The sequence below is a fragment of the Anolis sagrei genome, chromosome 13, assembly GCF_037176765.1.
Source record: "Anolis sagrei isolate rAnoSag1 chromosome 13, rAnoSag1.mat, whole genome shotgun sequence".
In the NCBI taxonomy this organism is placed as follows: domain Eukaryota; kingdom Metazoa; phylum Chordata; class Lepidosauria; order Squamata; family Dactyloidae; genus Anolis; species Anolis sagrei.
In genome coordinates, this window is record NC_090033.1 from 9,747,612 (window position 1) to 9,757,942 (window position 10,331).

The window sequence follows — 10,331 nt, forward strand, 5'->3', positions numbered from 1 at the left end:
TTGCAACCACCAAGAATTTTTATTTTTCCGATTATTCCAGCTGAAAATTAGGATGCGTTCATACGATGTCAATCTTTTCACGGAGGAGGAATTGCTCACGAGTGGCTGAGGATTGTCTGCAAGGAAAAAGCAGAATGGCATGGACTTATTCAGTACTTGATCTGTTTACGTTTACACACACAAGTATTTACTGGATGGACTGGATGGCCTTTGGGGACCCCTTCTGACTCTAGAGCTTTATGATATATCTATAATTTCCCTCTCTTTTGTCATTATATCTATGTATCTTTGGTTGGATGGCCATCTGTCAGGAGGGATTGGATGGTGCCTTCCTCTATGGAATAATGGGGTTGGACTGGATGGCCTTTGGGGGCCTCTTCCAACTCTGGTGTTCTATGATATATCTATCCTCTCTCTCTCAATTATATCTATTTATCCGTTTTTGGCTGGATGGTCATCTGTTGTGAGGGTTTGGATGGTGCCCTCCCTTATGGCAGAAGAGGGTTGGACTGGATGGCCTTTTGGAGACCTTTCCGACTCTAGGGTTCTATGATATATCTATCCTCTCTCTCTCAATTATATCTAACTATTTTTGTCTGGATGGTCATCTGTTGTGAGGGTTTTGATGGTGCCTTCCTTTATGGCAGAGAGGGGGCTGGACTGGATGGCCTTTGGGGTCCCTTCCGACTCTAGGGATTCCATGATATATCTATCCTCTCTCTCACTCTCAGTGATATCTATTTATCAATTTTTGGCTGGATGGTCATCTGTCAGGAGGGTTTGGACGGTGCTTTCCTTCATGACAGAGAAGGGGTTGGACTGGATGGCCTTTGGGAGTCCCTTCTGACTCTAGGGTTCCATGATATATCTATCTCTCCTCTCTCTCAATTATATCTATCTATTTTTTTCTGGATGGTCATCTGTTGTGAGGATTTTGATGGTGCCTTCCTTTATGGCAGAGAGGGGGTTGGACTGGATGATCTTTTGGGGACCCTTTTGATTCTAGGGTTTTATGATATATCTATGTTTGTCTCACTTATGTATCTAATTATCTGTCTATTTTTGGCTGGATAGTCATCTGTTGGGAGGGCTTGAATGGTGCCTTCCTTTATGACAGAGAGGGGGTTGGACTAGATGGCCTTTGGGGCACCCTTCCGGCTCTAGGGTTCTGACTCTAGGCTTTGATCCCCATCTCTCTCTATATATATGTGTGTGTGTATGCGTGTGTATGGCCGGCTGGACATCTGTCGGTAGGCTTGAATGGTGCCTTCCTGTATGACAGAAGGGGGCTGGACTGGATGGCCTTTGGGGGACCCCTTCCAACTCTAGGGTTCCATTATATATCTGTCCTCTCTCTCTAATATTATATCTCTCTATTTTGGCTGGGTGATCATCTGTCGGGAGGGCTTGAATGGGTTGCCTTCCTTTATGATAGAGAGGAGGTTGGACTGGAAGGCCTTTGGGGGTCCTTTCTGACTCTAGGGTTCGATCCCCATCGCTCTCTCTCAGTGTGTCTATAGCTATCTATTTAGCTATTTTTGGCTGGCTGTACATCTGTTGGTAGGGCTTGAATGGTGCCTTCCTGTATGACAAAAGGGGGTTGGACTGGATGGCCTTTGGGGCACCCTTCCGACTCTAGGGTTCCGACTCTAGGGTTCGATCCCCATTTCTCTCTCTCTCTCTCTATGTGTGTGTGCATGTATGGCTGGCTGGACATCTGTAGGTAGGGCTTGAGTGGTGCCTTCCTGTATGACAAAAGGGGGTTGGACTGGATGGCCTTTGGGGGCCCCTTCCTAGTCTATAGTCAAGCCTACCTCTTCGATCCAGGCGTTGAAGGCTGAGACCCGGGTGAAGACGGTGGGCTTCTTCAAGGTGTCGCACCCGAACCCGGAGACGAAGCTGGCGATGCCGTGGACGTACCACCTCCCGTCGGCGGCCTGGCAGTTCAGGGGCCCCCCAGAGTCGCCCTGAAAGGGGACCACCGGAGCCCAGGGTCAGGCTCCTCAAGGGCCAAGAGAGGGGCGAGGGGGCAAGGAGGGACACGCTACTCACGTTGCACCCGGCTCGTATGTCCCCTCCGGCACAGACCATGCTCTCCTTCACGGTGGAGCCCCACCAGTCCAGCTGTGTGCAGTGCGCGTGGTCCACCACAGGCAAGAGGGCCTGCTGCAGGATGTTGGGCAAGGGGCCGCCGGCTGCGGAGGAGAAAAGGGGCCCGACATGTGGACTAGGGTTGCCTTCCTTTAGGGCAGAATGAGTTGGACTAGATGGCCTTTGGAGGACCCTTTCAATTAGGGTTCAATAATACACGTATCTATCATTTCTGTGTATCTATGGCTGGATGGTCATCTGTCGGGACGGTTTGGATGGTGCCTTCCTTTATGGCAGAATGGGGTTGGATTAGATGGCCTCTGGGGGTCCCTTCTGACTCTAGGGTTCTATAATATATATATCTATCGTCTATTATATCTATGTATCTATGGCTGGATGGCCATCTGTTGAGAGGGCTTGTATGGTGTCTTTATGGCAGAGTGGGTCGGACTAGATGGCCTTTGGGGGCCCTTACAATTAGGGTTCTATGATATACGTTTCTATCATCTATTATATCTATGTATCTATGGCTGGATGGTCATCTGTCGAGAGGGCTTGTATGGTGTCTTTATGGCAGAGTGAGTTGGACTAGATGGCCTCTGGGGGTCCCTTCCAACTCTAGGGTTCTATGATATACATATCTATCATCTATTATATCTATGTATCTATGGCCATCTGTTGGGAGGGCTTCTATGGTGTCTTTATGGCAGAATAAGATTGGACTAGATGGCCTCTGGGGGTCCCTTCCGACTCTAGGGTTCTATGATATTCATATCTATCATCTATTATATCTATGTATCTATGGCCATCTGTTGGGAGGGCTTCTATGGTGTCTTTATGGCAGAGTAAGATTGGACTAGATGGCCTCTGGGGGTCCCTTCTGACTCTAGGGTTCTATGATATACATATCTATCATCTATTATTTCTATGTATCTGTGGCTGGATGGCCATCTGTCAAGAGGGCTTGAATGGTGTCTTTATGGCAGAGTGGGTTAGACTAGATGGCCTTTGGGGACCCTTACAATTAGGGTTCTGTGATATATGTATCATCTCTCTCTATCCCATATGTATCTATGGCCGGATTGTCATCTGTCGAGAGGGCTTGTATGGTGTCTTTATGGCAGAGTGGGTTAGACTAGATGGCCTTTGAGGGACCCTTACAATTAGGGTTCTGTGATATATGTATCATCTCTCTCTATCTATGGCCGGATTGTCATCTGTCGAGAGGGCTTGCATGGTGTCTTTATGGCAGAGTGGGTCGGACTAGATGGCCTTTGGGGGTCCCTTCCGACTCTAGAGTTCTATGATATACATATCTATCATCTATTAGATTATCTGTCGTCTATTATATCTATTTATCTATGACCGGGTGGCCTCCTCTGTTGGGAGGGCTTGTATGGTGTCCTTATGGAAGAATGAGGTTGGACTACGTGGCCTCTGGGGGTCCCTTCTGACTCTAGGGTTCCATTATGTATCTATTGTATTTCTCTCTATCATATCTTTCTATCTATGGCTGGATGGCCATCTGTTGGGAGGGTTTGTATGGTATCTTTATGGCAGAATGGGGTTGGACTAGATGGCCTCCCAAGTCTTCCAAGAGGGTGGTTGCATTCAAAACCTTGGAAAGGAGAAGACTACAAGTTCCAAGTTTACAGTTGCCTTCAAAGCCCAGCAAACTACAACTCCCAAGTCTTTCAAACCTCAGAAATGTGACTTGGGGACGGAGGGGGAAACTACAACTCCCAAGTCTTCCAAGTTCCATTCAGAGCTTCAGAAAGAAGACTACAAGCTCCAAATTTACAGTTGCCTTCAGAGCCCAGCAAACTACAACTTCCAAGTCTTCCAAACCTATGGCTGCCTTGAAGAGAGGGAAAAACTACAACTCTTAAGTCTTCCAAGGCTATGGTTGCTTTCAAAGCCCAGAAAACTCCAACTCCCGAGTCTTCCAAGTCTATGATTGCCTTCAAAGTTCAGTAAAATTACAGCTCCCAAGTCTTCTGAGTCTATTATTTCCTTCAAAGCCCAGGAAGCTACAACTTCCAAGTCTTCTAGGCCTATGGCTGTCTTGGGGAAAGGGATAAACTACAAATTCTAAGTCTTCCAAGTCTATGATTGCCTTCGAAGTTCAGTAAAACTACAACTCCCAAATCTCCCATGTCTATGGTTGCCTTCGAAGTCCAGAAAACTGCAACTCCCAAATCTCCCATGTCTATGATTGCCTTCAAAGTTCAGTAAAACTACAACTCCCCAAGTCTTCCAAGTCTATGATTGCCTTCAAAGCCCAGAAAACTGCAACTCCGAAGTCTATGATTGCCTTCAAAGTTCAGTAAAACTATAACTCCCCAAGTCTTCCAAGCCTATGGTTGCCTTCAAAGCCCAGAAAACTGCAACTCCCAAGTCTCCCAAGTCTACAATTGCCTTTGAAATTCAGTAAAACTACAACTCCCCAAGTCTTCCAAACCTATGGTTGCCTTCAAAGCCCAGAAAACTGCAACTCCCAAGTCTTCCAAGTCTATGATTGCCTTCGAAGTTCGGTAAAACTACAACTCCCCAAGACTTGCAAGACTACGGCTTCCTTCAGACCTAAGAAACTACAGACTTTGCCTTGAATTCCCAGCAAACTACAACTCCCAAGTCTCTGGCTGCCTCCCGAGGGTGGGGGGCCACCTACTGTAAATGCGTCCCCATCCGGTGACGTAGCAGGGGCTGCCATTGGGGAGCACTTCTCCATGGGGCGGAAGGCACCCCAGTTGCACCTTGTCGCTCAGCTCCGCGCTGCGGGACAGCTTGATCAGCGCAATGTCATCCCTGGAAAGAGAGAAAACAGAGAGAATGAGAGAGAGAGCCTTTTGCAGCAGGCAACGTTGGCTGAGGACGAAGGAGGAGGAGGAGAGAGACGCCGGGACATTTCGTCAGAAGCAAAGGGAGTGGGAAGAGGTGCATTTCTCACCCGCACGAAACGCAGTTGCCATTCCAGCCGGGATGGACGTGGATGTCGCCCTCGTTGATTAGAATGTGCTGCTCCGAACCTTCGTCTTTGCTCCGGTCATATTCACCCAGGACCACTTTGTAGCGGCGGGAGAGCCTTCAAAGGGAAGAGAGCGATTGTCACAGTGAGCAATCAGGGAGGGTATCTGCATAGCGGTACCCTGGCCTCTATTGCCTGGAGGCACCCTTTGTTTGCCAGGTAGCGATTGCAACATTCACACTTGCAATGAGCAAGCTTGAATATCACTGAGAAGCCATGAAGTTTGCAAAGTCAACCAGGGAGGGTCTCTGCATAGAGGTACCCTGGCTGTTGTTGCCTGGAGGCACCCTCTGTTTGGAATTTGCATTTGCAATGAGCAAGCTTGAATAGCATTGAGCAACCGTGAAGTTTGCAAAGTCAACCAGGGAGGGTCTCTGCATAGTGGTAGCCTGTTTCCTGTCTCGAAGGTGTCAATTGCAACATTCACACTCACAATGAGCAAGCTTGAATAGCTTTAAGCAGCCATGAAGTTTGCAAAGTCAACCAGTGAGGGTTTCTGCATAGAGGTAGCCTGCCCCTGTTTCGGAGGTGTCAACTGCAACTTTCAAACTCGCAATGAGCAAGCTTGAATAGCTTTGAACAGCCATGAAGTTTGCAAAGTCAACCAGGGAGGGTATCTACATAGAGGTAGCCTGGCCCCTGTTTTGGAGGTGTCCATTGCAACATTCACACTCGCAATGAGTAAGCTTTAATAGCTTTGAGCAGCCATGAAGTTTGCAAAGTCAACCAGGGAGGGTATCTGCATAGAGGTACCCTGGCTGTTGTTGCCTGGAGGTGCCCTCTTTTTGGAACATTCACACTTGCAATGAGCAAGCTTGAATGTCACTGAGCAGCCATGAAGTTTTCAAAGTCAATCGGGGAAGGTATCTGCATAGGAGTAGCCTGGCCTCTATTGCCTGGGGGCGCCGTCTGTTTGGAAGGTGTCAATTGCAACATTCACACTTGCAATGAGCAAGCCTGAATATTACTGAGCGGTTTGCAAAGTCAATCGGGGAAGGTATCTGCATAGGAGCAGCCTGGCCTCTGTTGCCTGGAGGCACCCTCTTTCAGGAAGGTGTCAATTGTATTTTCACACTCACAATGAGCAAGCTTGAATAGCTTTGAGCAGCCATGAAGTTTGCAAAGTCAATCAGGGAGGGTCTCTGCATAGTGACCCTCCCTGCTATTGCCTCGCTGCTATTGCCTGGAGCCTCGCTGCTATTGCCTGGAGGCACCCTCTGTTTGGGAGGTATTAATTGCAACATTCACACAATGAGCAAGCTTGAATATCACTGAGTAGCCATGAAGTTTGCAAAGTCAATCAGGGAGGGTCTCTGCATAGTGGTAGCCTGTATGCTATTGCCTGGAGGCACCCTCTGTTTGGGAGGTATCGATTGCAATGTTCACACTTGCAATGAGCAAGCTTGAATAGCACTGAGCAGTCATGAAGTTTGCAAAGTCAATCAGGGAGGGTGTCTTCATAGAGACAAAGTCAATCGGTTAGGATTGTTGCAAAGGCACCCTCTTTTTGGGAAGTGTCGATTGCAACATCGATACTTGCAATTAGCAAGCTTCAATAACACAGAGCAGCCATGAAGTTTGCAAAGTCAATCAGGGAGGGTCTCTGCATAGTGGTAGCCTGTCTGCTATTGCCTGGAGGCACCCTCTGTTTGGGAGGTGTTAATTGCAACATTCACACTTGCAATGAGCAGCTTGAATACCACTGAGCAGCCATGAAGTTTGCAAAGTCAGTCAGGGAGGGTTTGAATCGCTGCTCGGTTACGTAAACCCCTGCGGCATTTAGTCCGAACTGTCAAAGCCAAAGTGGACTTACGAGATGCAGTGCCCGGCAGTCATGACCCAGTCGGGGGCGATGAGGCTGCCTCCGCAAGTGTGGTGGTATTGCCCGCTGCTCTCGTATTGCAAGGAGATCTATAGGAGGAAACACAGTGTTTGCATGGAAGGGACCCCCAAAGGTCATCTAGTCCACCCCGTTTTCCACCACCGTCAGGGACTGACCTGCCAGGGCCAGCTGTAAGGCACAGCGTCCACGCCGTTGACCACTCTGCTGAGGGGCGAATAGGCTGGGACCCCGCAAGCCAGGGCTGAAAAAAGGAGTCACATTATGGGATTGCGAAGAGGAGGAAGGAAAGAAGAGATTGAAGAAGGAAAGGAGGAGGAGAAGCAAGAGGAGAAGAGGAAGGAGAAGACGTGAACTTATACTGAAAGGAGGAGGAAGGAGAGGAAAAAGAGGCAAAAGAGAGATTGAAGAAGGCAGGAGAGAAGAAGAAGTGAGAGAAGAAGAGAAAGGAGGAGAAGGACAAAAGGAGGAGGAGGAAAAGAGGAAGAAAAAAGGAGGGGAAGAAGAGGAAGACATGTAAGAAGAAGAAGATAAAGAAGAGGAGGAAGAAGGAGAAGAAGAATCCCAAAGGAAAAGTAAGAAGAGGAGGAAGAAGAGAAAGAAGAGACAAGAAGGAGGAGGAGGAGGAGGAAGGAAAGAGCAGAGGATGCAGAAGGAGGAGGAAGAGGAAGGAAGGAAGGAAGGAAGGAGCAGAGGATGCAAAAGCAATAAAAGAAGAAGAAGAAGAAGAAAGGAAAAGAGGAGGAGGAGAGGAAGAGAAGGAAAAAGAGAAGAAGAAGACATTTAAGAAAAAGAAGAGAAGGAGGAAGGAGAAGAAGAAGTTTTCAAAGGAAAAGTAAGAAGAGAAAGAAGAAGCAAAAAAGAAGGAGGAGGAGGAGGAAGGAAGGAAAGAGCAGAGGATGCAGAAGCAATAAAAGAAGAAGGAGAAATGACAAGAGGAGGAGGAGAGGAAGAGAAGGAAAGAGAGGAAGAAGACATGTAGGAAAAAAGAGAAGGAGGGAGAGGAGAAGAGGAGGAGGAAGAGAAAGAAGAGGCAGAAAAGAAGAGGAGGAGGAGGAAGGAAGGAAAGAGCAGAGGATGCAAAAGCAATAAAAGAAGAAGGAGAAGGAGAAGAAGAAGAGGAAGAGGAAGAAAGGACAAGAGGAGGAGAGGAAGAGGAGGAAAAAGAGGTGGAAGAAGACATGTAGGAAAAAGAAGAGAAAGAAGAAAAGGAGGGAGAGGAAGAAGAACTGAAGAGGAAAAGTAAGAAAAAGAAGAGAAGGAAGAAAAGGAAGAGGCAAGAAAGAGGATGAGGAGGAGGATGAGTCTAGGAACAAGAAAAAAAGCAGGAGGGAGAAAAGAAGAGAGAGAAGAGGAGGGAAAAGAGGACGGAGAAAAGGAGGAAGAAGAGAAGGAAAAAGAAGGAGAAGGAGAAAAAAATGCGTACGAAGAGGAAAAGAAAGAAGAGGAGGAGGAGAAAGAAAAAGAAGAGGTAGAAAACAAAGTGGAAGATGAAGGAAGGAAGGAGGAGAAGAAGAACAAGAAGCGAGAGACTAGGAAAAAGAAAAAAAAGGAGAAGGAAAAAATCTGAGGAAGAAGGAGAAGACATGTAGGAAGAAGAGAACTCCGTTCGGAGTTGTAGTCTGAACTTTGAAAGACTTTAAAAGGTATCTACCCAACTTGAGGGATCTCTAGGAGGCCAGGATGGGGCTGCGCGAGCCGTTCCAAAGTTCGGACTACAAACCAAAATGGATGTCTTACCCTGGGCTGCCAGCAAAAGCGGGAAGAAGAGAGTCCACATCATGGTCCGAGCGGTCAAGAGTGAGGCCCAAACCAAGCCACCCGGAGCCTTTTATCATCCCCTCCTGGCCCAAGATCAGTCGCCCAAGCCAAGGACGCTGGTCGGCCTTCAATAGGAACAGGCCGTTTCCCTTTATCTCATTCCGCTGGAAGCCTCTGAGCATGTGCAGAGTGACTGATAACCATGCTTTCTGTTGGAAGGGCTCTTTGGCATGATGAGGGTCCAAAATACTTGGGAGAAATGCTGCTGGTCAGTGCGAACACAATAACAACTATATTGTATGTCCATTATTATCATTACTCAACAACAATGACTATATTTGTAAGTCCATTATTATCATTACTACTAGTAGTAGATATTATTGTTGTTGTTATTTCCAGAGGGAGATCTCAGCAAGCAAGAGTCCAAAAGTGGCAGGCGAAAACTCGCAACCACAATCCGTGGCTAAGACCGGATGAGAGACTCCCTCCTCTTATTATTATTAATAATAATAGCAGTAGTAGTCATCATAGATATTATTGTTGCTGTTATTTCCAGACTCTCACAGGGAGACCTTAGCAAGCAAGAGTCCAAAAGTGGCAGGTGAAAACCCGGAACTGCAATCCGTGGCTGAGACCAGATGAGAGACTCCCGCCTCAAGGCACATAGATGATATTATTATTATTATTATTATTATTATTATTATTAGAAACACAAAAAGATTAGTATACTGTTTATTGTTATTATTATTTATTATTATTATTATTATTATTTCCAATGTTATTATTATTATTATTTATATAATTTTATGTAATTTAATATATATATAATTAAATATATATTAAATAATATTTAATATAATACACATTAAATAATATATATGTTATTAAAATATTTTATTATTACTTCCAAAGCAATGTTATTATTATTATTATTATATAATATAATTATATTATATATTAAATATATAATAATATTAAATATATTATTATATTTATATAATATATATAATTGAATATATATTAAATAATATTTAATATAATATATACTAAATAATATATATATTATTAAAATATTTTTATTATTATTACTTCCAAAGCAATATTATTATTATTATTTATATATTATATAATACAATTACATTATATATTAATTATATAATTATATTAAATATATTATTATATTTATAATATATATATATATAATTAAATATATATTCAATAATATTTAATATAATATATATTAAATAATATATATATTATTAAAAATATGTTTATTATTATTACTTCCAAAGCAATGTTATTATTATTATTATTTATATAATATTATATTATATATTAAATATTAAATATTTAATAATATTTATATAATATATAATATAAAATATATATTCAATAATATTTAATATAATATATATTAATATATATATTATTAAAATATTTTTATTATTACTTCCAAAGCAATGTTGTTGTTATTATTATTTATATAATATAATATATATTATATATAATATGATATATATATTATTTTTATTTATTTATTTATTTAGTACACTTGTATACCGCTAATATCTCAGCCTGTGCGGCGACTCATTGCGGTTTTTGTCTTATATA

At 43.9% G+C, this 10,331-nt stretch overlaps 1 protein-coding gene across 1 annotated transcript; it reads right to left on the reverse strand.

Annotated features, from left to right (window-relative positions):
- On the reverse strand, positions 1 to 8,795 carry LOC132764730 (proproteinase E-like). Its single transcript, XM_060758770.2, has 8 exons — positions 8,700 to 8,795; positions 7,118 to 7,203; positions 6,933 to 7,030; positions 5,042 to 5,176; positions 4,763 to 4,899; positions 2,053 to 2,195; positions 1,815 to 1,967; positions 1 to 116 (listed from the first exon to the last, which is right to left on the reverse strand). The coding sequence occupies exons 1-8, from the start codon at positions 8,740 to 8,742 to the stop codon at positions 96 to 98; spliced, it is 816 nt and encodes a 271-aa protein (XP_060614753.2). The 5' UTR covers positions 8,743 to 8,795; the 3' UTR covers positions 1 to 95.
- Between the last annotated feature and the right edge of the window lie 1,536 nt (positions 8,796 to 10,331).

Bases quoted from the DNA above. Each gene is read 5' to 3' on its own strand.
- LOC132764730 (XM_060758770.2), bottom strand. From the start codon at position 8,742: ATGATGTGGACTCTCTTCTTCCCGCTTTTGCTGGCAGCCCAGG. The intron at 7,204-8,699 runs GTAAGACATCCA...TCCTTTTTTCAG, and splicing joins GCTTTTGCTGGCAGCCCAGG to CCCTGGCTTGCGGGGTCCCA. The intron at 4,900-5,041 runs GTGAGAAATGCA...CTCTCTTTCCAG, and splicing joins GGCAACTGCGTTTCGTGCGG to GGATGACATTGCGCTGATCA.